Source organism: Solea solea, chromosome 12 (genome assembly GCF_958295425.1).
Source record: "Solea solea chromosome 12, fSolSol10.1, whole genome shotgun sequence".
Taxonomy (NCBI): Eukaryota; Metazoa; Chordata; class Actinopteri; order Pleuronectiformes; family Soleidae; genus Solea; species Solea solea.
The window spans coordinates 9922044-9948828 of NC_081145.1; the positions used below are offsets into that span (position 1 = coordinate 9922044).

At 41.6% G+C, this 26785-nt stretch overlaps 1 protein-coding gene across 1 annotated transcript in view; it reads right to left on the reverse strand.

Annotated features, from left to right (window-relative positions):
• The window catches only part of abcc8 (ATP-binding cassette, sub-family C (CFTR/MRP), member 8), a 55994-nt gene extending 29747 nt beyond the window's left edge, over positions 1-26247 (reverse strand). The window contains exons 1-17 of the mRNA XM_058646351.1: positions 25808-26247; positions 21360-21522; positions 16592-16733; positions 15564-15685; positions 14199-14365; positions 13737-13979; positions 10812-11000; positions 8303-8467; positions 7986-8141; positions 5936-6070; positions 4644-4806; positions 4091-4131; positions 3495-3640; positions 1509-1623; positions 1155-1331; positions 895-967; positions 685-790 (exon numbers count right to left, since the gene is read on the reverse strand). Of these exons, the coding sequence (XP_058502334.1) occupies positions 685-790; positions 895-967; positions 1155-1331; positions 1509-1623; positions 3495-3640; positions 4091-4131; positions 4644-4806; positions 5936-6070; positions 7986-8141; positions 8303-8467; positions 10812-11000; positions 13737-13979; positions 14199-14365; positions 15564-15685; positions 16592-16733; positions 21360-21522; positions 25808-25828 (2324 nt within the window). The 5' untranslated portion in view covers positions 25829-26247. The remainder of the gene's footprint in view (positions 1-684; positions 791-894; positions 968-1154; positions 1332-1508; positions 1624-3494; positions 3641-4090; positions 4132-4643; positions 4807-5935; positions 6071-7985; positions 8142-8302; positions 8468-10811; positions 11001-13736; positions 13980-14198; positions 14366-15563; positions 15686-16591; positions 16734-21359; positions 21523-25807) is intronic.
• Positions 26248-26785: the final 538 nt, after the last annotated feature.

The window sequence follows — 26785 nt, forward strand, 5'->3', positions numbered from 1 at the left end:
TGCTGTCCTGTCCTGATATGTAGAATGCATCTCGACAGAAACACACATAAATTAAATACACAAAGGTTCTGACAGACCAATTATCACCTCCATATCGACCAGACTCTGTGGGGAGCGTTTCTCCTCAGATTCATCTTGGACTGATGCACATTGTAGAGATGAACAACATAAAATAATGTCCAGGGGTTTATTTATTGCTTTTAAAGGAAGGTGGACCACTCAAATCTATTCATCCATTCACACACACATACACATAGTTCATCCATATGCAGCGCTTCCTCTGTCACACATCATTCCCACAATGGGATATAGCCTGGAGAAGCCAGGGACTGAATCCTGGACCTTCCAATTGGAAGATGACACACGCTACATCACATGTTGTGACAACGCAGTCAGCAAACAGAGGCTCTCTCATCTATAACTTCAGATCTGAAGCATCATAGAACAACTCTGCTAAAATCCTTAGTCACTGTCAGCTGCCAGCTGCCTCATTCACTCTGCCATCAGGCGGCAGATATTGAACTTTCCTGTGCAACAAAACAAACTCCAGCAAAAGCTTTGTACCGCAGTGCCAGCTCTTTTGTCATTCGCAGTGAAACCGCCAATCTGTGACGACAATATCCCACGTGACAAACTGTGCAGTTTACATCTCTGCAAACAATAATAGATAGATGGATAACTCGCCTGTTCCAGGTGACGGACCCTGACACTCGCTGCATCTCTCCCAGCGCTGCTAGCAACAGAGACGATTTTCCACAGCCCACCTGGCCCACGATCATCGTGAGTTTACCTGTGAGAATTGATGAAGAGGAGAAGCAACGACACAACGATTAACCGGACCTGGATGGAAAAACTAAGGCGTCACAAAAACAACAACAACAACCTGTTGCTCACCAAAAGGAATCTTGATGTCCACATTGGAAAGTGTCGGTGGTCCGTCAGTCCAGGTAAAATAACCACTGGTTAACTGTAAAACATGGCCCAGATTCAGCAACATGTCACAGAGGACTGAACTCAACTGCACTGAAGCAGTAAGAATGACCTAATTCTTCTTATTTTAAGTAGGAGAATATATACTGTTGCTCATATTGTAAATGACATACAGAGAGCTACATACTGAATGTCCCGTTCTATTGTCCCTATTCGTTACTCACCTTGATACAAATGTCATGGTCCATGTCCTGTGAGGGTCCATCGCCTTCATGGTCCCCCGCGGAGCTGTAGTTGTTCCAGTCGTCCCTCGGAGCACGCTTCCGGTTCACTACCTTCAGGGGCTGGTGGCCCCCCGAAAGAGAGGAGGAGGACGATGAAGGGAAAGATTTTAAGGATGACTAGAGGAGGATTCGATCATATCAGAAACGAAGGATGTATAGGGGGTAATGATATTAACATGAAGACATTAAGAGGGGGAGGAAGACAACAGTGTTCACAACAAAGTGAGGCAGTCTGGCCAAAAGTTAGTTTACCTTCAGCTTCACAAAAGTACATCTACATTTACTGTCACTCACCACAGCCTGGTATCTGTTTTGGTTGTGATTACTGGAGCCAGATGTTAACACCACTCTGGGCTCCTGTTCATCTCCAATCTCCTCGCTTGAGAAAAACTCGCTGAGCTTCTGTACACTGCACAAAGAATGAAGGAAACCACATCAGACACAAATAAATGGAAACCGGTTCAATAACTCACCCTATGCTGATTCCACAGGCGGTCAACGGCACAGACAACATGGATTTTAAATTAGCTCATTTTCACTCATGTAAACAGAAGAGCGTCCCCACTGTTCACTGTCACATCCTTCATTATGTGTAACAGATTGGAAAATCCATAGAACATAGTTTAATGAGAATGAGCCTCGTCTTATGCCAGAAAATTCTCCACACCTCTTAAATTTCCCATCTCCTGTTTCACCTCCTCGAGGAGACCAAATCCAAACCTCATCATTAAATCTGTGCTATCAAACAGATTTGACATGCACTGAAATCCTCCCAGATTGGTGTAGCATCCCCGCGACCCTCATGTATATAGATATATATAGATGGGCAGCAAACATACTATAGTAAACCCTGTGTGTTAATAACTGGGTCAATAGATGACTCCCCCAGCCATTTTTCCCCCCAATTATCTTATTTTTCTTCCCCCAATCATTGTTCTTGCATGTTTTATGTCTAAATCCTGTGTAAGTACTTTTCCTATTTCTTCCTATTGCTATTTAATATTAGGCTTGATGGATGAGCACTGTTGTCAAGGAACATGCAACATCTGTGTACACGTTTAATCTGAATAAAGCAAAAAGGTTTGCTAATATCAAAAGGGAGTGGGAAAGACTGCCTCATTAGAGTGACTCATGAAAAGTTTAACAATTCAGTTGACAGGAGGATAAATCGGTGGTTATAGAAGAGCAGGCAGTGACGCTAATTTGTGTTTTCTATTGTAGAAGGAGGATGAGCGAAGAGGAGCTGAGGTGCTGAAGCCACATGTTTCTGCTGTCTGAAAAAGTGTGTCACGTCATCATAGTCCCAGAAATAGGCATCTCAAAGGATCACAGGCAGCAGCAGCAGCAGCGTCCAGGAGACAAAAGCCTCCCTAGTTAGAGTATGGTGTTTGCATGATCAGAGTATGCAGAGATAGCCTCATAGAAGCCCATAAAACATAAAATCTACATTTTCATTCCCTCACCTCCCATTACAGTGCACTTTATCTCCAAAGAGAAAATGGGATTTAAAGTGCCATGCCCTCTGTGCACGTACAATCTTCAGGGGAAAGGCTCTGCTTCATTTACGTTTCCCAGAAGATGCTTTTAATCAATTACTGTGCATGCATCGATAAATGAATTCATATTTAATCAAGCTCATAACAGGACTGTTAAGATTATGTTTACAGAAGGCGTAACCAGGGACTTGTTATTTGCAGAAGAGACTGTTTTCTTTCTCCCTGTTTCCTTTTTCACCATAATGGGACTTTTTCATCAGAGTGGACCGTGGGGACAGTTTACCTTGACATGTTGTATAGTAGAGCACACTTCCCCTACAGATTGTTAAAGGTAGTATATAATATATTATACCTGCACACACCTATAGAAAAATGCAGTGTATGCACAACCATAAGAAGGATGGCTCAGTAATCCTCCAATAATAGCACAGAGGAATTTGTTACCACCCAAAGCCTTGAACGCCAAATGCCTGAGATGTATATATGCAATCAGTAGAGAAGGCCAGTGTAGTAAAACAACTGTGAAGTCAAGCAGTTTGTTACATAAAGAGATGTTGATCAGTAATGCAGCAGATTGTATTAATCTAGGAAAAGGTCAAGTGTTGCATTTAATCATCTTGTGTTTTTGCCTGTTCCCAGTTGTGTTTTTGTTGTTTCAGCTCAAATTTCCCTGGTCTTTTAATGTTATGTATGTATTATGTAAAGCACATTGACTTGCCCCTGTGTATGAAAAGTGCTACCCAAATAAAGCCGCCTTGCATTGCCCTGCCTTATAATTCCTCACCTAACCAGAGCCTTGACGGTGGAGCGCACCACACTGGAGAGTAGGAAGAGGGGGGTGACCAGGATGTGAAAGAGGGACAAAGAGGCAAAGGCCACAGCTGGGGACAGATCAGCGTCCTCTGAGATGTGAACATGAACCACAAAAGTCTGCAAGATGAGAGGGAGGACAGAATGGCAGAGGTTAGTCTCAAGAGCCTGGAATTAGACATTAGCCAACAGTCAGACATGACCAGTTCAAGGTAATAACCCAGTCACAGATGAATAATCAGACCTGAGATGTCTTGTCAGGAGTCTGAGGAGCAAAGGAAAGGAGAAACTAGTTTGTCCTCTAAAGTCATCCCCCTCTGTGATATCTGTCTGACTACAACCATGACTTCTATAAATACAGACAGGACAGAGTGTGACGCTGTCAGTGATCCCTCCACTGTGTCAGTGTGAAATGTCACTGGACATCTAACGATGTCTGACTCCCTGACAGTGTCTCCACTCTGACCTTCACACAGGGAGGACAGTCAAAAGGATGCATCTCAAAAATGAGACTCATTCTAATCAGAGTACACTCAGTCTGTCACTCGTGGAATTAATCAGAACACTCACCGTCAATACAGCTGCGATGGGAATAGCTGCATTCATGAAAACTGAAAACAGAAAAAAATACAGTTGCGTGTCATCCTCAGCTAAATATCTGGGGTTTTTTTTTTCAACACCCTTGTGTCGAGAAATTTTCAAAAGCACTATAACAAATAGGTTGGAATATAATTGACCACAATGGGACTAACAATCCGCAAATCCAGCATAATCATAACACACTGCACTTAAGTCTGATTTAGTGGTAGCTCCTGTTCCTCGATCAATATTCTCCCTTATCCAATGAACATTGTCTAAACGCATTAATGTCAAGATGAAAACAAATTGTAGTCAGGTCAGCACTGTGCTAATGATTAATATATCACGGTTTCTGCCCACTTTTAAAGGACTATTACAGGACTTAAGCATGCGGCCTGCAGATACTGTTCCTGTGGGAGTGAGGAAAAAGATAAGGAGGACTATGTATTCGGTGCCCATGCTGTTGTGTAGGTAAATGTGAGGAAGTTCAAATGTCATTTAAGCAAAGTTCAGCGTGCGCAGAGGAAACGGGAAAGTGTCTCACTGGATATGGACGTGTAGAAAGCGAAGGCCTGCAGGCTGGTGAGCTCTTTGCCCCTGGTCTCCTCCACACTGTCACAGAAGATGTTCTCCCAAGCGTAAAGCTTCAGAAGCTTGATGCCCCGCAGCAGCTCGTTGGTCTTCTTCAGACGCACACTGGAGTATTCCTGAAAGCACCAAGTCAGACATTGATAATTGGACATATCGCAGAGAATAAAAGGCGCAACCAAGGGGCAGCATCCATGCATCCATGTTAAAAAAGGCAAAAGATGTTCTTAACAAAAGTTTCTGTTACTCCCAGTTTCTCTCTGATAAACTGAAGTCGAGAGTTAATTTTAGAATTCACTTGAATCACAAACTACAGCCATGCAGCTGTAACACTGATTGCAAAGATCGACAGCCCAAACTTGAACAAATTGCAGATTTGAATTAGTCGTGGTCAGTCAGTCATCATCTACCGCTTTATCCTCCACCAGAGGGTCGCGGGGGTGCTGTGCCAATCTCAGCTACATCGGGCGATAGGCGGGGTACACCCTGGACAGTTCGCCAGTCCATCGCACAGATAGAGACAAACAACCAATCACTCTCACTCCTATGGTCAATTTAGAGTGTCCAATTTACCTCATCCCCACATTGCATGTTTTTGGACTGTGGTAGGAAGCCGGAGAACCCGGAGAGAACCCACGCACACAACATGCAAACTCCATGCAGAAAGGCCCTTGTTCCAACCTGGGCTCGAACCCGGGTCTTGCTAACCACTACCACACCGTGTGGACCCGAATTAGTCGTGGTGTTCAATAAAACACAGGATCACCTAATTCATGGTTACCATGTACCAGATTAACCAGATCAATTAATTTGATATATAAATAGAAAACAACATTTTAAATGAATGTTACAGCAGTCAATGGGGAACCTGCAGCCTTTGGACAGAAAACAACAGTTTAATGCTTTTAAGGATTACACTTGAAGGTTTGTCTACATGTTTTGGCTAAAACAGATGTGAGTTGCATGATCTTTTGAGCTGTTAGCGAGGTTAGTGTGTTATCTGTGTTCAATAGACTGTCGGAGGAAACTGGAGAAACTAAAATGGCCCCAGTGGAAAGCAGGTGGTCCATCCCAGTAAAACAAAAGTAACAGGGATAAACCAAGTCAGTGCACTTCAACATCTAGAAACAATATCAATATCAATATATACAGTATGTCTAATATTATTGATCCACATTATTCCAGATCATCTGGATTAGTCATCAGTGATAAGTGATTGGCAGACAACAGCAAAGCCATCATACTCACCAGAGCGCTCTTTTGTGCCTGTGACAGCTTCGTGGCCACAAAGTATTGTACGGGTGCTAACACAGCGATGACGGTCGCTCCAATCAAGGCACTGATTCCCAAGAGGTAGTAGAGCAGGATGACTCCCACGATAATCTGAGAGTGGAGGACACAGAGAGGGAGAGAGAGATAGAAACTAATATTTAATTTAATCATGAATATTTTATTTGTAAAAAAAAAAAAAAAGAAGCTCTTTAAATCTTTTGACCTGTGACGAGTGGCAGAATGCAGCTGCAGTTTTATTTTAAAGGTCACTAAAAAAACAACACACAGTTTAGTTCTGCACTTTTTTTATTCTTCTATTCTTCTGCTGATTGCATTAGAGGAGATAATCATTCTACATTTGAAGTGCTCCCTGTGCTTGGTGGACAGTTTAAGGACACTTATCAAAGTCTCAAAGATTCAAGGACAACAACAAAAATTAATCAATGAACAATTTATATTCCATCTCTCTTTTTTGGGGGCCAGTTGAATAAATATTCGCTCAACATCGATGTTTGTTGAACAGTCTTTGAAAAAGAAATGACATTAATGAAGAAAATTATATTAATGAGGTTTACTTCATCCCGTTGTTCAGATTATTCAGTATCATGCACATGCGCCATCATCTCTTTCTCTTTCTATGAGCAGAAGTGAGTAATGTTCACACATATCCTCCCCTGGCTCCCTTCCAGTCACCCACTGTCTTTGGCATCACACTGAACAATGCCGGCTTAATAAATCCACAGGACTCTCAGAACCAGATGGAGACGGATGTGACAAATTCACACCATCTTCGTCACCTGTTAGAGGAAAATGGCCACCGATGGGAACAAGGTGGGTAATGGGGAAAATAACAGCTGAATGTGATTTTCTTTCCTTTGAAAAGCCGCCAGCAAAAGTGGTCACTTTCATACTTATGTAGTTGAGTCTCAGGTGTGACTCACCTATAAATATATATATGTATATTATGCTGTTGGTTTGCAGCCCACTGTTAATCTCTGGGGACAACAGATGGAAACACCTTTGGCTATAATCTGGTGGGTTTACATTCTTGAAAGGTTCATTAACATGCACTGCACACAACTTTAAATTAAATAAGAATGTAATTCAAATATTAAAGAACTGCTGGTGGCTGTGTTTATGTCTTTAAACTGACCAAAAATTATAGCACCAAAAAAAAAAAAAACGTAATATAAAGATTACAATGGAAACAACCCACTTTAAAATCTGTGAAACGTGAACTCCACAATCAACCGCTGCACTTGATGCAAATGACATGATGATTAGAGGAAAGAGGGAAATTTATGGCATGAAAACTGATCCTTGGTGATTAAAGAAAGCAGTTGAAAGAGAGATGGAGAAACACAGTTCTGCAGGTTTTTCTGCAATAATAAATGTCCATGAGGAACTAAGTGACCTCCAGGATATGATGAAATTGTATTATTTATTTTTTTTTTCATTTATTTTCCTCCTTAGGACATAATGATATATGACAACAATGATTCTATAGTACTAAATGTTGAAAACTATACACAGTACACAGTACACTATAGACAGTACTACAATGCCTGAAGGTCATGACTGTGTGTGTTTGCAGCAAATCTATTCAGAATCTAATCCCATGCAGGCTCTGTAACACCTGGCACTTGGTTTTCAGCCTCAATTTATTTGTACACATTTCATTATTTTCTGCTGGAGTATAAAAAGAAAAGCAGAGTCTGATGGGGAAAGAAAAATCAAACACAATACACAGTGAGCTGAAGGCAATAAAAGCAATATGGCAGCACAACACAGCACACAAACAAGAAAGTGCAACAACATGCAAACCAAAAAGCAGCAAAAAGTCAAAAGGGAATTCTGTTCACAAAACAACAACATTTCACAACAAGTCACATTTGTGGGCTGGCAGATTAAAGTGTGGCAACAGGGACATTTGGATTTTTTATCAGTGCCAAGGAGCGAGGACCAGCATGATCTTACAATTATGAATAACAGGTTCCTACATGTGTTGTGGAGCGTCTTATATTACCTGCACTGGCATGGCCCACAGGTTAGGACACAGAAAGAAGAACCACATCAGCTGGTTGGTATCTATGGCAACCAGGTTGCAGATCTGAGCAACCGTTAGCTCACCCAAGGACATGTTGGAGGTGCACAGACGCATGATCTTGTTGTAGATTTTTGTCTGAGGAAGAAAGAAGAGGAAGTAACATCCGTTAACCATCCTAAAACTAATGAAAAATCCCAAACTATTGTAAGCTTGGTGGACATAATAAAGTAAAATCAACAGAACTAATGAACTTATAAAATCACATGTCTTTTGGAGAATCTGTCAAAGATCAATACCTGTATGGCTCCACGCAGGTTAATGCCAGTTTCAATGGCCACATAATAAGAAGCCTGGAGGAAGGTCCTCTGCAGGAGCAGGGCGAGGAAGAGCAGCACAGCCAGCACATATGCATTTTCCAGAAACTCCTTGGAGGAAATGAAATAGATACCGAGCAACCTCATCTGGAAGATCAAGCAGGTAGGCAAAGAGGTGGTGGAGGGGGAAATAGAGATATTGAGCGGTTTATCAATGGTAATAAGGCAGGAGGCCCGGCAAGGTCAATAACACTGGTCGGCTTGGAGAGTTTCTGTCAATAGATACTTAGACACAGATAGATACAATAGACAATTCTTCCTGTTACTTAAAAAATACATGGAAAATGAGCAGCTAACAACATGTATTATGACTGTTGTATTTCCATTTCACCCTGACTGGATGTGAAACTGAAGTGACATGGAGGAAAACCTCTGAGTGTGTTTCACAGATCTTTTGTGGAGAGTGAGTAAGAAACCAGAGAAGAATGTGGTTCAGCTACAACAACAGACACAAGATCTGCCTCAAAGTTCAATTAATTCTGCATCGGTTACCTTACACCCTTATCTTATGCCACCATACACTCACTCAGACAAATGATCATGACTTTATTTGCTGAAATTTCCTATTTCCTACATTTTGATGGTGAACTGATGCAAAAACAAAATCAACAGTCACAGCAGGGGTGTCAAACGTGCGGCCTGCGGGCCAGAACTGGCCCACCAGACAGTCCAATCGGGCCCGCAAGATGAATTTCTGTAAACTACTGTTGTAAGAATGTGCTGCGGCCCCTTTAAGAGTAAGTGTACGTGCAGGGAGTGAGAGAGAGAGAGAGAGAGAGAGCAAGAGTGTATGTGTATGTGTTGTTTTCCAAGTCTGTAGAGAGGAATACACTCAGACTCTTCCAGATCACCTGAGTGTCCGCCTGCTCATTCCCTGTCTATCTGTAGAAGTAAAGGTGTTAACCGAGAGCAGCCACAGCGCCAGCCCTGGAGGTGAAATCTCCCCTATGCTTTCATGACCACTGTCCAGAAGCAGAGCAGGAAAGTTAACACTAAATTGAAGATAATCAACTACAATTATGTAGTTATACATAACAGTAATTACTCATTTGTACCCTGGGGTCACTATTTTATTAGCTCCCACTTTAGTTGCAGGAATACTACATTAGATAGATTGACATGTTCTATTATGTGAAATACTAGAATTTTTAGTTCCAGATACCAGTGACTAAATGTTTTGTACCATTGTAGATCCACTGTGATCTGTACGTTGCAATGCACATGTGTACATGGTAGTACCATTTTCATGTTTTTTGAAAAGATTAATTAAATGTAAAAATATTGTTTATAGGTTATCATGCTATTATTGTACTCGTCCGGCCCTCTTGAGATCAGACTGCTCTGTATGTGGCCCCTGACTTACAATGACTTTGACACCCCTGAGTCAGAGTTAAATGCATGTTAAATAGAGGTCATACAACAGAAAACAACAAGCAGAAGAAAAAAGCACAGCTCTCAATCATTTTCCATCCATCCATTAATCTTCTACCGCTTTATCCCCCACACGAGGGTTCTTAATCATTTTGTTGTTCTCAACATTTTCTGTCGACGATGAAGCATAAATAGATTTTAAAAAAACAAAAAAAACAAGCACATGCACTAACAGTAGACTGAATGTGTTGCTTGGTTGGTATTTAAATACACTATATTTTCATAAAGAAAAATTGCTGAAGCATCAAGATGCATTCATGATCATTCTATTGTTAAATCCTAGCCTTCCTAATTGTTATCATATCAAATTGTGAGCCTAACATTGTCAGCATATGCTCCAAACTAAAAAAAAAAGATATTTAAACTATTATATAAACGCTCTCCATTTTGTGGACGTGACTGTTAGATATTCCCCACAGTTATTGTTACAGCCTGTGTGGCTGTATATTGAGGGCGTCCGTCTGGAATCTCAGAAACTGAGACGGCTCTAGCCATAATAAGACTCATGAATATTTTACAAAGCTTAAATTAATACACCGTCCGGGCAGGTGTCCTGGAGAAGGAGGGCGTCATAAATGTGACAAATGTGACCTTTGAGAGGCACGAAGATCCTGATGAAGCCTCTGATGAGAAAACATCACCACATCCCCGCCACACTATACCTTTCACGGAAGCTTTGTATGTGACTCTGTGTCTTTTAATCAACAAGGCCTTAACCTTGTTGATTATGTCTACATGTAACATGTTTCCTGCTTCTACCCACAAACATCAGTGTCAAGTAAAACTGAATAAATGCAAGTAATTCCCAGGTGACTCTCATGATCTAATGTGATTTTTAGGCGAAGACCCATGAACAACAACAAAATAAATCCCGTCGCAGGGTGTTGCTGTTACTATTTCACACATTAAACAAGATTAAAGAGGTAGCAGAACAACAAACTTTCAAGCATAAAAAAAAATGTAATGTAATTTTAACGTGCGTGTTGTTTCCCCCCCTCACCGGCGGCTGAATGGTGCGGTTGTCCTTGCTGATGTGGTGGACGATGCCCGAGATGCAGAGTGGACCGGCAAAGCCCAGGAGGTCGGCTAAGAAGCGGAATGTGATGCTGAGTATGAGCGGCCTCCCAAACGCTTTTCTTAAGGCCTGCCAGATCCACTTTGGACCCAGTGGTGCTGCGCCCTGAGGCCTCTGAGGAGACAGAGGAGGAAGACAAGGTCAGTGAAGTCGGTAAATGGTAATGAGCTGCACTTGGCTGATGAATATCATTTGCTGAAAACAATTCTGTTCATTTTAAATAACTAACATTATTAAAATATGAAGCATGAAAAGCATAAATCGCCATTCACATCGTTCAATAAGTGCAATGGAAATAGCATGGTTACATGGTTAGCTGTTCAAACACCAAAGATTGCACAGATATTTTCTATGCGGAACTGAACTAACTAAGCAATAAGAATAAAAATAAAAAAGTAAAAACAACCTATGCTGAAAGAGCAAGGAGAAGAATTGAAACTATTAACTCAAGAGTCAGTGAGAAACCTTAAAACTGAGCTCAAGGACAGAGTCTCCATCCTTGTTCTGCTGCAGCAGCATCATGGGGTGCGATGAGTAATGGTGAGTCAAAAATCTCTAACTAATGGCGTTAGAAAACAGTGACAGTGTTGCAGATGATGAGGACTGAACAAGTGAAAAGGCAGTTTAAAGGTCTCGCATTACTTTAGGAGACTATTAAGATCCGAGAATCACTTTGAGAGTTGAACATATTTCCCGAACAGATGGGGAGACAAAGTAATCTCACTTTATATTCATAATAATGTTCAAACTAACTTTGAAAACTTAGTTTGAACAGCTTGGTTCAGTAAGTTTGTTCCCAACTGTCAGAGGAAAATATCTGCACATTTGTGTGCGTGTGTGTGTGTGTGATGTGCACAGTGAAAGATTTCTTGTTTAAAGTCTGAGTTTATCTATGAACTTCAATGGAAAAATAGAAATACTCAATAATGGTCACATACTCTTATGTTCCTCCAGTTCTGAAAAGGACCGAGTCACATTCACACACATGAACACGCTCACACGCACACACACACTTATCCTTTCTGTCTACCTTGCTGTAGGTTGAAGCAGTAAAAGGAAGGAGAATGTTTCATGTTTCATTCTCATACGCACAAAGTGAAACTAGCTTCCCATGATGTGCAGTGCTCTCACCCCCACAGGGGTCGGGATGTCGTCCCGTTCACAGTAGAATGGGAATGACCCGGCGCCTCCGGGTTCTCCTTCAAGTGTCCCGCCCCCACCCCTTCCCCCACCTCTCCACTGGGATCTCTCGATCCCTCTCATCCCCCTTGCTCCTGCCGGAAGGAAATGAGTTTGCTTTCACACCGGATATACACGCAGCACTGACGAATTTCTCTGACCTTGCAAACACTGGAAAACGATGACCCTGTAGAGGAGGCCCCTTTCCCTAACACGTGCTCCAAAACTGAGATGAGAGGAAAAGGAAGAACCACAAGGAGAAATATTCTCAGCTCGTGCAGCATTAGAAATCCTGGAAAACCACATCAGGGCGAAAGCAGTGCATCAAAGCAGCGTCGCTACAGGGCACCTTGACATGTGGCCAGAGGTCTCTGACGACCAAATCCACGAGTAATAAGCAAACTGACCTTGAGTCAGTCTGACCGCTGCCGACACATTCATCAGCATCCTTCCATCAGTTCCCTACAGCTGGTTAGAAACACGCTGCAGCGACTACACAACTAACACGTGCACTGCCACTTTGTAAGTCCATCACACATAACAGAGTAGCAGTCACATTTCCATCACCTGTCTAGTTTCCACTTCACAACTCGGATGTTCATCTCTGGATGTTATCGAGAGACACAACAGGAGAAACTCACAAAGACAAAAGAATAACGTACACACCTAATGCAGAAATGTTTAAATGCTCAGGAGAACTGCTTAGAGGTGAGGTTAGAGAGAGGTGCCATGCACTAAAGTGTAATACAACTGGTTTGTTTGTTAACTTATCTGAAAAATTACAGAACATTACTGAAGCAATATGTGTCAGATTTGGAGGGAAGATGGGGTTCAGGCTTGGATTGCGAGATGAGGGCATTTTACTGCAAATATTGCAGAGATCTTAATGTAAAAAAACAAGATTTATGTTTGACTTTGTATATTTGAGTGCTTTATATTTCTTTTATAAGAGCTTGACACACGGGATTGTTTGGTCTTGTCAGAGTTATAACTCATATTGAATGAAATGATATAGCATTTCTAGTTCAAACTAAAAATGGATTTAAAGGGAATTACAGGAGTGAGAGCAGAGTCAGAGCAAAATGACCATCTCTGTGTATTTACAGGCAGTGTGACATTTTAATGTTAACCCTCTTGATTAGTCATGTTTGTGACGTCTGACTCGTGGCCTCCGTCCAGCCAGGACTGAGACTTTATGGGACAGAGATTAACTTTATTTATGAGAACAGCTGTATGAAAAACGCAGCAGTCCAAGATCTTACATCAAGATTTCAAACCTCATTTGTGTCTGTGAGTGGACGCTCAGTGGTGATCTCTGGATAATAATAATGCATTCAGAAGTGGCAGTCCCATAATTATCCTACTTAATGATACTGCCTCACGTAGTCACGACTATTCTTTCCAGCAACAATGATGCCAAGAAGAAAAGTGTAATTTTTATCACTTTTTTTACATGTTCTCAGTTACGCAGAAGTGCAGTGAAATCAGATTTTCTACTTGCGATGTGAGAACATTTCACTCTGTGTGCCATGTAATTGGAGTATTCTTCAGTCCGTGTTGTGTAATGTTTTGCAGGAACTGTGCGTGCTCTGATGCCTTTTCACACTGACCTATCTAGTTTTAAACGGCAACCGCATCCTCTGGTGTTAACCTGTGCGTCGGTGTACTAACCTTCTGGTCTTCAAAGGCTTGCCGTAACTTTATATAGTTGGTAAGGGCTCTCATTGCAATGGGCAGTTTGCCGATGACTTTGAGGTCAATGGGTCGTCTGTGAGCAGAGGTAATGAAAGTGTTCATCCACCAGTAGGTGGCTTTGGACAGTAGGTTCACAAAGGGCTGCAGGAATCGAACACCCAGGTCCTGAAGGTCCTCAGGGGGCTTCACCTCTGTGGGGTTTGCAAAACACATGTAGCGCTGCGATAGAAGAAAATAAATGAAGGTGAAACACGAATTGCTTGTGTAATTAAGGACATTTCTGTTTCTTAACAAAAAAAAACATATAGTGTCACTGGATCCATACTATTTTTAACATCAGCTATTTGACTCTAAGAAATAGACAACAATCACATGGCTACACATGCCTGCACACACACACACACGCACGCACACACACACACACACACACACACTCACCCTGCCCAGGATGACATTGATCTCCACAGCGAGTAGTAGTCCATAGAGCAGCACCAGCAGTCCAGTGATGCAGTAGCGTAGCTGCCTGGGGCCGATGCCATGTTCTGTGTATTTGGCAAACTTGACGGTCTTCATGATGAATGCCAGCACCCAGTAAATCAGCAGAGCTGAGTATGTTTAGCAAGGACCAAAGAGACAAAGAGCAAATCACTGATAACAAACCTGACGACATACAGTCAAACATTATTTATGGTATGAAAAACATGTATGTATGTTTTGTTTGGCTCAATAACATCAACTTTTTTTTTTTTTTTTTTCAGATTTGTATAGTAATCAAACATTCTTCATCACAGTACAGCCATGGGTCAGCGGACATAACCTTTAGGTATGGTGACCCTTAAATGAACTCCAATTTGACTCCAGAAAAGAGGCATATGATCTCACTCCCATTGGTTAAACTGAGTTACTCTCAGGGGATGTTTACACTGCTGGTTAACTAGGTCATATACTCAGGAGTTTATTTATGGTAATGAACATTTATAACATGGCAACAGCATCAGCAGAGTCAATGGCAGTCTTAGGATTTAGAGGTTGTAGTTCCAATGCATGCAATACTGATCCCCCCGACCCCAACACTACACCGTGCACCATCACTTCTTCTAAAGAGACTGACTTTGACATAGAGATGTGAAAGTCTGTGGGGGCTCAGCGACGACATGTGAGCACTAAGTAAAGAGCTGAAGACAAATGAGGCAATGAGGTGTAAGGAGGAATGGAAAACTGTGTGAGCGGTAGAAGAACATCAGCATCAGCAGGCTGATTTTTTACATTACAGGAGAGGAGGAATAGAGGAAAACTGACATTTTATGTGAAATAATGTTCACAGATAAAAAGGGACAAAATAATGATGAATAAATAAAGCTGAAAAAACATTGGTAATAATCTTGTGTAACTAAACAGGAGGCGAGGGCTTTGATTGTCATGAAGCACAAACTATACCTAAGCAAAATCAACTGTGTACATTTCTCAGGTAAAACTCATGTTGTTGATGAAATGCGATGGTTAATACTGACTCTACCCAGAGCAGCAGTACAATTACACTAATGATATTGCCTTCAATTATTTTCCAATGTCATCCGAAGGTAATGAGCCATTCATCTATAAATGGTTATAGTGATCCATATGGCTGTGCATTATAAATATATAATTCTGCAAGCATAGTTTTAAGCTATTAACAGCTCAGGTCTGCACTGCTGCCCAAAGACCAACATTAAAGGGTCAAAGTAGTGTTTAATTATGTTAAGTGGACAAAAAGTAAATCATACACTAACGATTTACACAGATATGAATGTAAGGGCACAGTACCTAGGAGTAGTTTTGGAAAGTTGGAGGTCTCGATGTTATGATAGTAGATTAAAGAGGTGATTCCAGCCATGAAGGCCAGACCTGCCGGCATGTACAGGTGGAGGTGGTGAGATTGGCTGAATCTGCGAAAATGAATGTCAGATAGAGGAGAAGAAGGATTAGAGTCAGCACAGTAGGACACAGATGTATGTATGTCTGTTTGTTTCAGTCACTAACCAGGCTGGATACATGTCCTGTCCGTGTTATCCAGGATGGAGCATGAATAATGCAACTCATCTCTTTAACTTGTATTATTATGTGTGAATGTAGATAGGTAGGTAAATACAGAGAGACAAACATAAACTACCATCCAGGGATTTAAAGTAAAGCACCGGAATCAGCGTAAAAAGCCAAGTAAAAGGAGCAAATAGATGGAGAGATCTCTTCAAAAGCTGCGTGTCAAGGGTGCAGCTGGCACAGATGGTAAGAAGCTATAATCAGGATTTTCAAAAACCAAAAAAAAAACAGCAAACTATGTATTACTAAATTTCAGCTATGACTGGAAACATTAAAACACTACATTAAAACACTCAGGGGTCAACTGTTGCCTTGTTACCTTTAAAACCCCATATTGTCATTACCAATTAGACCAAAGTTAGCCCGAATTAAACTCAGTGCTAAACTCTGAGCCTCTGTTTCACACTCTCACACGCTTGTTTATGTAAATGATTTACTTGAAGCTGGACATCCATTTAATGTGGTTTTATAATGTCATGTTCTCCTTTCAGTTAAAGCACAGCATTCCCTTGTGAAACGTGTTAATGTTATCTGGAGACAAGAGATGATGATTCGCTGTTAATGATGTTCATTGTATTCTCTCATCTCAGGTGTGATTCGACAGCAAGGAACCATTATTACACAACAATGAAGTCTAATGATGGCATGTAAAGTAAAATGCACGCTCCCTGTTGGTTTTCAGAGTCCACATGGATTAATGACAACATTATTTCGTGTGACATCACAATGAGGAGACAAAGTGTTAGACGCACCCGTCAGAGACGATGCCCTCTGCAATCTCACAGACAAGGATGAAGAGCAGGACGAAGGTGAGGAGCCAGCGTAGGTTGTGACCAGGAAAGTGAAGCCAGGTGCTGTGGTGGATGTGGACCTTTGAACTCTGGCTGCCCCAACCTCAAACAGGAGAACAGGAAACGAACATTTAGACGGTCAGATGGTGTGTCACTGGTGTGACATAAGAATCTCCCATGACAAATTTCTATGAAAAATATAACGCTGCCTAATTTTGACTTAAAATTCCAGTGCAGAACCTTGTCACTCTCTGTGGACTTCTGAGAAAAACACATGGTTTTAGTTTTCTCTCCCACTCAACACACTGTCAAAGATAAAGAAGAGAAGAGAAGAGAAGAGAAGAGAAGAGAAGAGAAGAGAAGAGAAGAGAAGAGAAGAGAAGTGATACAGTACTTTGAATTTGGTAAGTTGTGTCTTTGACGTATGTCCAGACTGCAACTAGGAAACTTGGAGCTGCATGGTGAAGGGAACAGCAGCAGCTGTAAATGGAAAATCGTCTGTATTTAGATAATGCTTTTCTAGTCTTGATGACCACTCAAAGCTGCTTTATGCTAAATTTTTGCCATTTCATAGAGAGCATCTATGTGCAGCGCACTTTCTATCACTCATCTTTCATACCCATTCACACATTGCTGGCACAGCCATGAGGAGCAACGTGGAGTTGGACACATCGGCATGTAGACTTGCGGAGCCAGAAATCGAACTGACAAAGAAGACTGCCACTGAGCTACCGTCGCTCCCAGCTGTGACACATAGTCAGGTCTTCAGGGAGCGCTTCATTGCTGTTGTCAGAGCATGCATTCAACCTCCACTGAAAAGTCTATGTTTATTTTTAGCAGTAGAGTCAACTGATGAAACCTTTCATTTATATTTAAAAGTTGTGTCTACTCCCCATGCGAAGCTGAATAACAAGAGCGAATGACGAGCTGATGTTAATTTTCCATGACTCATTTACATGGAAATGGCTGTAAATAAATAAAAAAAATATATCTTTGCACAATCTTGACCTGATGCGTTCTCCTCCCCATGCAACAACAAAAGAACAAGAGCTAATGTGAACTAGAGAAGCAATTTCTGAAGAAATTGCAGTGGGATTGCTGCCTCCTGTTTGAGCTGAAGCCAATATGACGTGCTTCATTGAACTGGTATGAATGAGAAGTTGAAATGATAAATTCAAGTGTCTAATGTCTGAATGTTTGGAAAGAAGTTGCGCAAAATAAGGGATTGAAAGTAGAAAAATATATCCAAAATCTGAACACATCCATGTGGCCTGCAGCAGTAATTGCAAACCCTAACCCTAACACAGCAGCAGGAAAAGTAAAAAGATGGACAGACTGGGTTGAATGGCACCCTTTTTTGAGATTGCCTGGTGCTTGACCGACAAAGTAATGAGAGTGGAGAGATGGCTGCGAGCCCAGGATCCTTCAGTCGGTTATTTAAGCTCTATTGTGGTATAGATCGTTTCCCTTTAAGCCCATTTTAGTTTAAACAAGAACTTGATGTGGTCATCAATATGCAGTAAGTCACTGCTGTCAAAAAGCACCCCTCTACACAATCAAACTGAGCTAATGACTCCCCTGCTCTGGAATAGTTCATGTTGGCGCTGACTGGCAATCTCACAAACACACACACAAACGCACACACTTAGACACACAATCAAACTGCATGTCGTCTCTTACAAACACACGGTACTTCATGTTATTTGTTCATAACTAAAACAAAAATCTTGTGTATTATTGTAACACAGATATATTGTTTCCTGTTGACAAATGTATGATTTTATTATTTTTATCACTGTATGTTGTGATTTACAGTGTTGTATTTCATATTCAGATTTGTACAATGATTCCACTGTGTTGTATTCTCTCTATTGGTCCTTTTATAGTGACATTACAGGAGCATCATGGTGAAACATCAAGTATTTAGTGTGATGTAACAGTACACAATGCATGACCCTGGCTTCCTTAAAACTGGAGTGGAACCCTTAATAATCTTGTTGTTTGTTCTACTATTTCATTTTGACAAATATCTGCTGTGAAAATTAAAAAATGACTGACATTCGGTGACATCATTCCAATCCAAATGTCCATGATCACAGATCAGTGTTTTCCCTGAGGTGACTTGGTGAACTAACCAGGCAGCATTTGTTAGAGCAAAGAGGCACAAAGCTGCAGGGCATAATGACAGCAGAATGTGGTGTATCACCAGGAAGCCCACTTGAGAGTTTTTGTCAGTCAGCTCATGGTGAACTGAAAAGCTTTCACACCTCTGAGGTCTCTCCTTAGAGCTAGTGAAAGCAGCATAGCTCAGAGTGACAAGGGGAGACTGCAGCTGATGGCTTTTCCTTCAACAATTGAGCCTCATGACTTTTTCATAAGGATGTAAGGCTTCGGAAACTGAGACAAAAATCATGCTACAGTCACCCGCAGTCTTGATACAGGATGACAGAAACATGATATCCTAAACTCCCTGACTTCAATGAAGCCTGGTGAGCTCTCAGTTCTTCAGCCGTGTAAAAAAAAAGAAAGAAAAAAAAGCCTTCTTATAATCAAGGAGGCTATTCTTAGGCATAAAGGCAGTATCACTTTGTTGGAAGCCATAAAAAGATGAGAAAATGTTCCTACACCGTTTTAAACACACTGTGTTACAGTCCATCTATCCATTATCTCAGACAGCGTTTTGCAAACCTATTTAGTGTATATGGTTGGCTTTTTAAAGAAAACAAACTATTGTGACCCAATTCACAATGTAAATTGCAACAAGAGTAATTTTTTGCGTATATTATAACACTTCTGACTATTTTGACTGCCTTCTGTAACACCCAGTACTATGTTGAGTTCAGAGGTATGATTAATATCTGATATATGAAATATAAACTAAAGGTGATAGCTGTAAGAAATACACTTTTCTCATATTGCAGGCTGCAGGATCCAGATCCAGTTTTGAGCCTATTGTTACTCTCATTGTTAGCAGTAGTACTACTGTTTTTATTATTATGCTATGACTAAAATTGATACCAATATCATTGTTATCAACAATTTCTCCTGCTGCTTGTATAAATGACACTGTAGTACTATAAACATGTCATAACTGATTCAGAACTGGCCTCACATCTTTGAGATTTCTTCCTGTTAAAAGGGAGTTGTTTTTTCTCTCCACTGATGTCTATTGTTTGCTCATTGTATGAATTGTTGGGTTTCTCTACTCAAGGTTGTGCAGTGGGGATGCGTTAAAATATTGATGCGGAGAGGTGAGAAAGTTCCTGTCAGACTTTTCTCCCACATATGGCGGCATAACAAGGAGCTTGAGCCAAGGTTAGTTAATGCTCTCTCTCTCTTTCTCTCTCCCTGCCTCATACACTTTGATCGTGAATATTTAATATATATATATTATATATATATGATATTTAATAATTAAGCATGTCATCTCCTCTCACCATGTGACCCACATTGACTTTCAATCTCTGTCTGCTGCTTACAAAATAAAATTATCCAAATAGATCCAATGCTTATAAAATAAATATAGTATGGGACAGACATATATGTAAATGTGCATGAACACAGCCGTGGGTCCCAACCAAGTCTCTAAGAATGACCTATTTTGCTTATCCTTCACAAAGAGGAAGCTAAAGCCACAAGGCACTGGTGCTAACCAGTTTATATGTATATACCAGTATGAATAATTTTGAATAAATATCTAATTGCAATTATTTTTGACCGAAATTGTGATTGGGATATGATTTGCGATATCAGAAGGAATGGTCATTTTTACATCTTTATTCTCATTTAAATAACATATTCAAAATAAATATACTGCATGATATTTGTGCACAAAAATGTAAGTTTTCCTCAGTCTGTAGAATATCATGTGCATAGGGTCCGGACACTATTTGAGCTAAAAATGGTCATTTGACACACATTTTGTCTTTAAGAAATACTGTGCCTCCTGAGATTTGAGATTTGAAGTCGGCCGTATTGTGATTTTGATCCATTGCTCAGCCCTAGCAGAGAGCTTGCATAATGCATTCTTCCACTTCAAACCACACTGTTAACATGTGGAGTGACAAAGTGCTTTCAAACAGACACATCACACGGGTGGCGTCTGATATGAGAGGGCATATGAAGAGGCCAGAGCACATGTGACTGACCACAGCAGCAGCAGAAGGTGTGCAGCGACACAGAACTCATCCATTACTCTCTGATGAGGACACTAATAGAATGGCCAGCAGCCTGCAAGGGGAGCAAAAGAGGTGTAACCTAATCTCAGGAGTTTGGCATCTGCTCACCTCTGCACACTACATTCCATCACAGGAGTCAAATTTCCCCTGCAAAAATGCTTGCAACACAATAAATATGTCCTTATCTGTCCTACAGATGACTCATATACAGACAGCTCATGTTTCAACTATTGTTTATGGGCTGGCAAACACCTACAAAGTGTATAGATGAGCCTCGACGGTGAAATGGAAACAAAGTTATGCAAGAGATATTCTTCAAAGAAATGAACACATGATTGAATATATTCTGCAATTCATTCATCACATGCAAAAGTAAAGACGTCAGAGACTGTGAAGGGCAGAGAGAGAGAAAACACAGTTCAGCTTCTCCTTATTTAAACTGGTGCCACTTCATCTGAGCACAAATCTGAATGGGTGTTAGTGTGTGTGTGACCTGTGTGGGGAGGTGTGGTGTGGCGAGGTTAAGGTGCTCACCTCCCACTGACACTCACCAATGAAGAGGATGGGAAAGGTGATGAAGAGGAGGAAGACATGTGGCACCACATTGAGCGCATCCAGGAAACAGCCATTGTTCAGGACCCCTGCGTCCACATTATAGGCCATGGAGTTATTCTCGTTCCCACAGAATGCCAAGGACATGGTGGAACCAGGACTCTGCAGGGAACCGGCCAGAGGAAAAGGAGGAAGAGGAGGAGGAAGAGGGGGAGGAGGACCACAAAGAGCGGAGAGACAGAGAGGTTTAAAAGCGAGGTTTTCAGGACATGTTGTCTTTTCAAGGCAAAAACTGACAGTGACCTTAGTAGATCCCAGTAATTCCCAAAGTGACCTCTCCTTTGTGCTCCCTCACAAAACCAGCTTCCAAATATCAGCAAAAGAGAGGGAACAGAGTGAGGGAAGGGAGAGGGAGAAGAGGGACAGAGTCACAGTCCAGTGCAGCAGCGGTTTCCTCTCCTCTTTGACAGTCTAAGCAGCTTTCCCAGCCATGCTGGTGAGTGACATCCGCATCCCGTTTGCCCGCAGTCTTGAGGCATCCTTTTAAATCAGAACCTTCACTTGTGCACGGCGCTGAACAACTCCGCTGGAATGCATGGAGACAAGCTCACACCGCATGCATACACACACTCAAACATGCTCGACAGCGAGAGCAGCGACGCCTCTCTGCAGTGCACCTGCTATTCCTGTCTCTTTGCAAACACTAGCTCAAAGTCGACCTTGGGAGACGAAAACAGAGGTGGGAACAGTGTGCAGGCGAGCTGGAGGACGGAGCTGCAGAGTCACTGAAGGTACTGTAGCAGGGAAAGGGCGGGAAGCACGATGAATGCTGAGGAGAGAGAGAGAGAGAGACAGAGGAGAGAGAGAGAGGTACAGCCCCTGAATGGGTGCTGTAATCTAAATCCCAGCACCACAATTATATAACTTTACATCTGTGTCATTTGATACAGTTGTGATTTTATATACTATCCCTCTCATAGGGGTTTAAAATATTGATGCAGTCCTGAGATGGATGAATCATGTGTCCAGTGTTGCAGGGAGAATTCCCACTGCAGCCAGTGGCAGTTGACTCATAGATCAAAAAGACTCCCATGGGAACAGATGTTGATATCCATGACGTTCAGGCCTTTTCCTGCTGGTTAAAATGATTTACCATCAATGTTATCAAAGCATTAGCAGTCTTCTGACAGGCTATGACACTCTGGACAACATTAAGAGGTACAGTATGTCTGATGCAGATTTTAAATTCTGCCAAAGTCTTTAAAAGCTGCTATCTTTGAAATAACGGGAACCTCCTATACTTCACAAAAAAAACATGTAAACATGTAGCAGAGTGGACAACGAATATATTTTACTGCAAGCACAAAACTGTGTCAGATTTCAGTGACAGGTCAGAAGGTCAAAAGGCTTTTAAGAAGCAATGAACCATGTGGGAAAGAGACACGAGGTGTAGCTGCAAGTGAAGCACATCCTGACGAGCTTCACTTAAACACCGTACAGCAGCTCTGTCACTTCTTGACACATCAGCCATCAACCATCTATTTCATGGTAAATGGTAAGTTGATGACTCACAGCTGCTTTACAATACAGTTCTGCCTCACTCACACATTAATACAGCGCATCTATGTGCAGCGCTTTTTCTATCACACATCCCCACACGCAGTCAGCACTGAGTGTCTTTAGTACACTTAGAAGATGACACTTGACACATGGAAGATCACACCTGATCCAGTGTATACAACATCTCCATCCATCCATCCATCTTCTACTGCTTTATCCTCCACAGGAAGGTCGCGGGGGGCTGACATAGGGCGATAAGCAGGGTAACACCCTGGACAGGTCGCCAATCCATCACATGGACGCATATAGAGACAAACAACCATTCACACATTTAATTCAATTTAGTGTGTCTAATTTATCTAATCCCCATATTGCATGTTTTTGGACTGTGGGAGGAAACCGGAGAACCTAGAGAAAACCTGTTCACACACAAGGACTACAAGCAAACTCCATGCAGAAAGACCCTTGTTCCGACCAGGTTGCGAACCCCGGTCTTCTTGCCTCAAAGGCAGAAGTGCAAAACACTACACCAACCGTGTGGCCCCATAAACCATCTCAAAAACAGATATTTCAGCATGGCAGAGCATGTCACAGACTTACAAATTGCAATATAAAGGAAAGGATCTTTATTGTCATTATACAACCGAAACTGCACAGTGAAATGATGAGGTAAGATGGAGGGTTTATCAGAGCTGCTGCGACAGAGAGGCTAACCTTACTGTCTGTGTCTAACATTTTGATGGTGGGGGAAACCCACGCAGACACCACATAAAAAGGTCCCAGTTTGAGAATGAGGCAACAGCGCTAACCATTACCAGTGCAAACCTCTAATCCACCGTGCCGCCCCACTAAGCCACTGTGCTGCTGCTGACTACAGAATTGCATTTCATCTTCCAATAAACTGCTTCAGCTGCAGGATAACTGACAGGGTTGTAATTCTGTGCTGCCCTACATCAAAGATCAGCACTGTCCATTACCCAATTGCCCTGGGACAGTTGAAGCTACAATCCTGTGTTACAAAACAAATGAGAACAATAACCAGCATATCCTGACCCTCTGGTGCAATAACTCTTTAAAGTGCATATCATTAAGCATGTTTTCATTATTTAAGTCTTCCTGTTTAATCCAGAGTAAGTAGATTTTTAGAAGGCAGCATTCTGATGTGACAATTGATCACAGAATGACTGTGGCTGTTTCTACTTGATTTTAATGGTCCAGTGTGTAAGAATAAGTGACATCTAATGGTGAGACTACAGAAACGTAAGACTCCTCCACTCACTCCTTCTTTTTGAAGTGTGTGGCCTTCACATACCAGAAAGGATGCAAACACTCTTTCACAACTCTCTCCAATCTCCCACTCTCTCTGCCATTTCCTCCTTCTTCTTTTTTTAGTAGTTCACATCAGGATTTTTCTGTGGGCGAAGCACTGTAAGCTTCTGTTTCATAACGTAAAATGTTTGTTTTGTTTGAGCTGCTGTAGAAACATGTCTGTGCAAGATGGAAATATCCGAAAAGCAAAGTACAACTGCCTTAAAGGCTTAAAGGCAACATAGAGTGATAATACTACTTATCCTGTAAGTAGTATATTCAGTTGCTACCATTACACCCTCTTTAACCCTCTTATGACCATCATGATAGTCAGGCTGCCTGGATTTATTTGGATTTTATGGCTGTAGAATTTTTCCAAGATAACGTTCACTTTCAGTATCTGGTTGTTCAACCGTTTAGGAATTACGGTACTGAGAGGCTGACGTCACAAACATGTGACGCGCTGGTGAATCTTGTCTGTGATAGGACGGTCATTATGCGGAAGTCCTGAGGGGCTACCGTGATGACAAGTATATGGGTGAAAAGCTCTATTTCTCTGCTTTCCGGTATCCATCTGTCCATCTTCTGCCTGCTTTATTCTCCACATGAGGGTTGCAGCTGACATAGGGCGAAAGGCTGGGTCACACCGTGGACAGATCGCCAGTCATCATTTTTGAATTTTCTAGATATCACAAACGGTCTAGGAGTTACGGTAATGACAAGTACACATGCCAAATCCTGGATGGTAACAGAAGGGTTAATGTTACACATTGGACCTTTAAATAATACATTAGTCAGGGAAGCACTTTTTTTGCAATGCAGTTTTATATTCTATTCTGACATGAGTATTCAAAAGAGGCTTAAAAGGGGGGGAGGAGGGAAAGGGGGGAGCATTTAAGCAACATAAAAGTATTGTCATATGACCACAGACGCAGGTACGGTATATACCAACTATAATTGACTCTTCAGTGTGTGTGTAGGAGGGGAGTCAAGTGAGGGTTAGAGGTGAAATTGAATCATGAATCATTTTGTGGAATCATGTGTGAATCTGTCTGCTAAGTAAAAGGTTTTTCTTTTTCTTGTTTAAACAGCCTGGTGGAAACTTGTTTGCTTCCTATCTGACATAAAAGGTTATTTTGTAAAAAAAAAAAAATAATAATTGTTTCCATAATGCAACAGCCTTCCTGCAAAATCATCACATCCAATATTTCGCACTTTATAATTCGTTATAATTGTTTCATCTAGGTATATATAATAAACACTTGTAGTAGTAGTGTTGGTATTCTGTATCATTTTAACTCAACAGTAACTAGTGTAGAAGAGATTATTGACTGTGCGGGTTAAATAAGGGTTACGAAATGAATAAATAAAATCAAACGTGTTGACACCCTTCTACTGCACTCGTGGATTCATTCACTAAACATGACCTAACGCGACTTGCAGTTTAATCTGCAGTCCAAACCCAACACTGTGCATGCTGAACATGTGCGTGGAAATAACTGAGCAGTGAAGCAGCCTATGGTTTAAAGACACTCAAGGCATCGATTAAAAAAAAAGTCAGTGACCGTGTGACACTTACCGGTTTATACCGTGAGATCATTGTGATTCGGCCTGGTTTCCCTGACTCCCCCCAAATAAACCTCTCTTCAGCTCTGTCACATGCGTCGCCTGGTTGTGAGAAAAATAAGAAAAGGGAAGGAAAAACCGGACAGACGGCCGCAATCTTCTCTCATGTGCTCCACAGTGCAGTCGACTTCTTACTGTCCTACTTGTGTCTGCGCATCAGAGCGCAGGCGGTGCAGGTCGGCGGATGGGAGCTGTCCACGGTGCTGAAACCGGGTACCGAGGAGAAGGAGGAGGAGGAGGAAGGAGCGAAGGAGGGAGACAAAGAGGAAGGCAGGTCTTCAGCCTAGCGGGGGGTCACCGTCGGTGTCTGACCGTCGACCGGCGGGTTACGGCAGCATGGGTCACAGCGAGCAGTCCTCACGCATGCCATCACAGTAACAGAGGGACGGTGGCTGCACACTGCGGTTATGTAAGAGTAAAGTGGAATGCTAGCACACATGTAACAAAGCATGATGGATTGCTCAGGTCTTTTATTATGATTATTATTATTATTATTGTATTTATTTTACCCTATTTTTTGTACACAATCAGCCAAATAACTCCTGCAGTATTTTGCTGTAAGTCACATTTGATGATATTCAGACTGATTAAATACAAAATTATAAACAGAGTGAGAGCTCTCGTTCACGGAGGAGCTCGACAACAAGGAGCACTATTGCCCCCTGTGGACATGTAATTAAATATCAAGGTTGGCTGTCTGTGGGATAAATGTGAAATATAATGAAGCAGTAACTCCCATTTCCCAGAGACTGGGTCGGGACCACACATGGGTCATCTGATAAATATGCAGAATTTTATTCAGCCTTTTTCTGTTTATATACTAACATACAGTATGTGTGTGTGTGTGTGTGGGTGTGTGTGTGTGTGTACTTACACAGCACCTTTCAAGTCTTGATGCCCACTCAAATCGCTTTACACTACAGTGTTGCCA